We start from the raw sequence: 4,635 nt of genomic DNA, 5'->3' as shown, positions 1-4,635 counted from the left end.
TATAGAAACTTAATTTTTGAATTAATTGCTCAAGTATGATATATATTTACTGATTTAAGAACATATTTTCTCATCAGGTTATTCCACTTAGCATGTCATTGATTATGACTAATACAAGAACCATATCTCATTCACTCTGTTGAACAATTCAAAAGGGGCATTGTACTGTGCAACAATGAAACCATTATGAGTCTTAGAAGCCCATTTGGTGCCTGCAAGGCTACCTTTCAAGGCATCAACTTCTCCCATAAAATTAGAATCTGTCACAAATCCACCAAATTGTCTCACAGCTACGTATGAAGCTTTCCATCTTTGAACTTTTAGACCATCTGCAGAAGGAGGGTTCTTTTGGTTGGCTAGTGGCACGTACAAGCTCACAACAGTAGAGTTTCCATTTGAAACTTCACTGATCACTGGTGCTGTCATCTTAATCACCTCCTTTTCGTTGTTGTAACCATTAACATAACTGAATAGCCTGTTAAATTTTACAGTTATTCAAGTAGAGCACAAAGTTATTGTTAATTAAGTTGCTATTTGTGTAGATTTATGTAACCATATGAAATGCTCTGTTATTTAGTAAGAAATGTAAAATCACATAATCATCTAATCACATAATCCAAAAGAGAGGAGAATTGAGAAAAAGAGTAATGAAGAGAGAACAATTAAAACAAAAAAGTCAAAAGAAGAAATAAAATTCAGGATAGAACTTAATCAATTTTACATTTTACACACCTCCATGGAGTGGAGGAGATAACCTTTTGGTTGGGAAAAAAAAATCCCCGTTGTTATGGTTTTCCTTCGATTAATTAATCAAATAAACTATCCAACATATCACTTCAATTTTGATTAATTTTTTTTATCTTTCTTAGATTTTGTATATAACAAGACAGGAAAAAAAAAAAAAAAAAACTCAAGGAGTTAAAATGAATGGGACAATAAAAAGTGTTAATATTTAAACAAAAAATTAAATTAATAAAAGAGAATAAAGGTACCTTGAAAACCCCTTTCTTGTAGCTGCAACTAACGAATTGTCTTGAACAGGAGAGGTAGAAATCCACACGGGTGAATTATAGCTACGAATTTCATAGTCCTTTCCCATTTCTGTAACATTGTAGGTGGGGCACTCGTACTTCTTGCATGATTCGGGGATTTTCCCTTCAACACTAAAAAATGTTGCTACGATGAAGGTCGTGAGAACCAGGAATTGTAATGTGGTAGCAGTCATGGTCAAAAGATCACAAATATATTTGATATTCACACAAGTATAATAACCTACAAAGATCACAAATATATATACATGTTTGGACTCCAAACTATTAAATGAGACCAGCGCTTGCAGACAAATATTTATTACATAATTTTATTTCTTTTTACACGGTAAGCAGTTAATTCACTGCAATCACTATTAATGATTTTTTGATATAATAAAATAAAAATTAATGTTAGGACAAAAACATTAATTTCGTTAGTATTCTTTGAATTCTATAACGATAGAGTAATGCAGGTGTGTGTATGATGCATAAAGTTATCATGTTTATTTATTAAAAAAAGATAAAAAGTTTAATGTTAAATATAATTAATTTGAAAAAATAAGCCACTAAAAATTTAAAATTTATAAAATAAAATATAAAGATAAAATTCTCGTCAAAGTTAATTACTTCTTAATTTTTTTAGTAAAAATACGTTTAGAATTAAGAATATGTTTAATTACTTTAATTGTTAATGAAAGAATTATAAAGTTTTTGTATTAAAGATGATATTTTTCTTATAGAATTAAAAAGTAAAATATATCAAAGAGTAATATTTAAATGAATTAAACTTGTGCAAAATTGGAAAGTGATTGTTTATTTAAAACAAAATGAGATCCTAAAGTATTATAATTTTACCATTACACATCCATTCATACGAAGACGCCCAGATAAATGTACACATGCACCTGAAAAACATATGTGAACACATACTCCATGCACAGATATAGAAGAAATTTTATTATTTTGTATCTCAATAAAATATTTACTGTTTGTTTCCTTTAATTTTTTTTATTTCTATATCTAAATTCATGAATACATATTAAAAAAATTAAATTAAAAAATAAGTATAAAAGGTAATTAATACTGTCTAGATTTTTTTGAATAAAAGTTATACACATAACTAAAATGGTATGGATATTTGATACACACATATTTAGTAAAAGGAAATTAATAAAAATATTTAATTCAAGGTTAATATATTTTTAGTCTCTAAAATTTCAATCAGAAATGCATTTTGTCGATGTCATAAATTATGTACCAATTTCATCTTAATACTTTTAGAATGAATGTATGTCGTCACTACAAGAAAATTTCTAAATAGTGACCAATTTTAATTATCAATAATTATTAGTATCTATAATGACTAATTTAAATACCAATTTACAAAAACTAAATACTAAAATAGTCACTATTATGAATAAAAAATTATAATTATTCACTAAATTGGTTTTTAAAATTAGCTACCATGATTTTGGCTATCAAAGGAAATTGGTCACTAAAAATTAGTTACCTAGGTTTTGGCTATCAAAATGAATTAGTTTCTAAAATAGTCTTTAATTAATAAGTGACCAATTTAGTGACCAATTTAGTGACCAATTATACCTTTTTATTTATAATAGTGACTATTTTAGTAAACAATAATTTTTAATTTTGTGAATTGGTATCTAAATTGGTCATTACAGTAACTAACTATTTTTAGAGTCTTTGTGTTGTCTCCTTTAACTCTCTTTGGTAGTCCTATTATTTTCTAATTTTGTTGTTTTGTGTCTTCAAAATTCCTTGAAGTTGTTTGTTCATTATTTGCTTAAGTTACTAGAGTTCTTTGTCAAGCACTAAAGGGAATTAAGTGGTAAAAGGCACGAGAGTACATTCAAGAAAAGCCTACAAAGTGTGATGCATGAGTAGAATTTTGAGAGAAACACTTAGAAGAGTGGTGCGGTCTTAAATATATTTTCTTATTACTAATTTTTTCTTACCCGAAATATCAATAGTGAGTAATGCAACATGTTTTAGTAGAGACATCCTTCTAGAACTAGTTTAACATATGGTTTAAATTATCCTACTCTTAACCATAATCATCTGGTTAGAGGATTTGAAAGTACCAAAAGAGTGGCACATAGAGATACATCTAGTATTTGTGAGGCCTTGGTGGGGATGTTAATTTCTTGGAATCCATAATTGTAAAGTTGAATGGCAAGATTGCTAGTATTAAAAGGAAACACAATCCTAACAGAAAATTATTGTTAAAGAAAAGTACACTAAGATGTTCCAAATTTGAAGGCTATAGGCATGAAACTCATAAGTGTCCTAATAGGGATGTAAGTCCCATGACTAATAAAGACCTCAAGAACTACATACTATACTTGAAAGAGGAGGAAGAAAGGACATTGCAAAAATTAGATGCATTGAAAAGAAGACGAGAGTAGAAGCTAAAAAGAGCACACAAGAAGGAAACACTTACAGAAAATGAAGCAAAAACAAAGAGAGAAAAGGAAGAGAAAGAAAAGAGAGAGGAGAAAGAAGAAGGAGAGAAAATAAAAAGAAGAAGAGCCTAGAAAAAGAGGAGAAAGAAAAGAGAGAAAGAAGAGAAAGAAGAGAGCATTCTAAATTATTAATGAAAAAAACTACTAATTTTACTCTTATTGTTTTATTACCTTGGGGAGAATTATTCATCAAAGAGCAATGACATTAACAATGGGAAGAAGAAATGACACATAGGAAGGACTTATTCATCAAGGAACAATAAGATCAACGATGGGAAGAAGAAAGGATACTTAGAAAAGACTGGTTCACCAAGGAACAATGGGAAGAAGAAAGGATGATAAAAAAGGAGGACACAAGCTTGAGAGTATATACACATTAATTTGCATGTTTACCCATCCCTAATAAACTTATAGGTGATCAAAGTCATGCCTATCGTTTGATTGTTGTTTGCGCAATATTTCTTTGTTTTTCTTTGAGCATAGCATCTTTAATTTAAGTTTGTTTGATGATTTTTGCAGGTGTGTATTTGACCCTAGAGGCAGACCTTAAAACCTTTGATAATAAGAGATTGGCCTCTTCTAGGATCCAAATCTTAGTTTAGTAGAATTTCTATTTTTCATTATTTTATAGTTGTGTCTTTGATTTATGTTTGTGTTTGTACGTATGATCTTCTAGAATTCGGGTCGAATTCTCTCCAAACAGGAGAAACTGATAAGGAATCTTCAATTGATATGAATTTGAGGACAAATTCTCTTCCAAAAGGAGGGCATGATAAGAGGACTATCTCCTGAACATATATAAGAAGAACTTAAGGATGAACATTTGCAATTCAAAGGATCTATGACAAGGGCAAAGACCAAAACATGTCTCCTTAAAGCTTATAATGTTCCATGAAGGAGGGAACTTAAGGAATATAATATTGCAAGCAGAATTGAAGAATAATTTTGGAAATTAAATAAATTGTAATTTTATTTTAATTTTACAAAATGTTAAATTCGCTAGGTGAGCTAGTTTCTATTCACTGGGCGAGCGGGCTTCACTAACTTTACGTCTTTAATTTTCATTTTCTATTAAATTTTATGTTAAATCATTCTAGAGGTCCTCATTTTTGTTGCGAAAT

General features: G+C 29.2%; 1 protein-coding gene across 1 annotated transcript; it reads right to left on the bottom strand.

Moving 5' to 3' along the window:
* On the bottom strand, nucleotides 1-1,257 carry LOC114174662 (heme-binding protein 2-like). The gene is made up of 2 exons (XM_028059489.1): nucleotides 993-1,257; nucleotides 1-475 (listed from the first exon to the last, which is right to left on the bottom strand). Exons 1-2 carry the CDS (start codon nucleotides 1,223-1,225, stop codon nucleotides 109-111), a joined length of 600 nt encoding a protein of 199 aa, XP_027915290.1. The 5' UTR covers nucleotides 1,226-1,257; the 3' UTR covers nucleotides 1-108.
* Nucleotides 1,258-4,635: the final 3,378 nt, after the last annotated feature.

The sequence above is a fragment of the Vigna unguiculata genome, chromosome 2 (genome assembly GCF_004118075.2).
Source record: "Vigna unguiculata cultivar IT97K-499-35 chromosome 2, ASM411807v1, whole genome shotgun sequence".
Taxonomy (NCBI): Eukaryota; Viridiplantae; Streptophyta; class Magnoliopsida; order Fabales; family Fabaceae; genus Vigna; species Vigna unguiculata.
The sequence above is the reverse complement of the archived record's forward strand: the minus strand, read 5'-3'. Positions and strand labels throughout refer to the sequence as shown.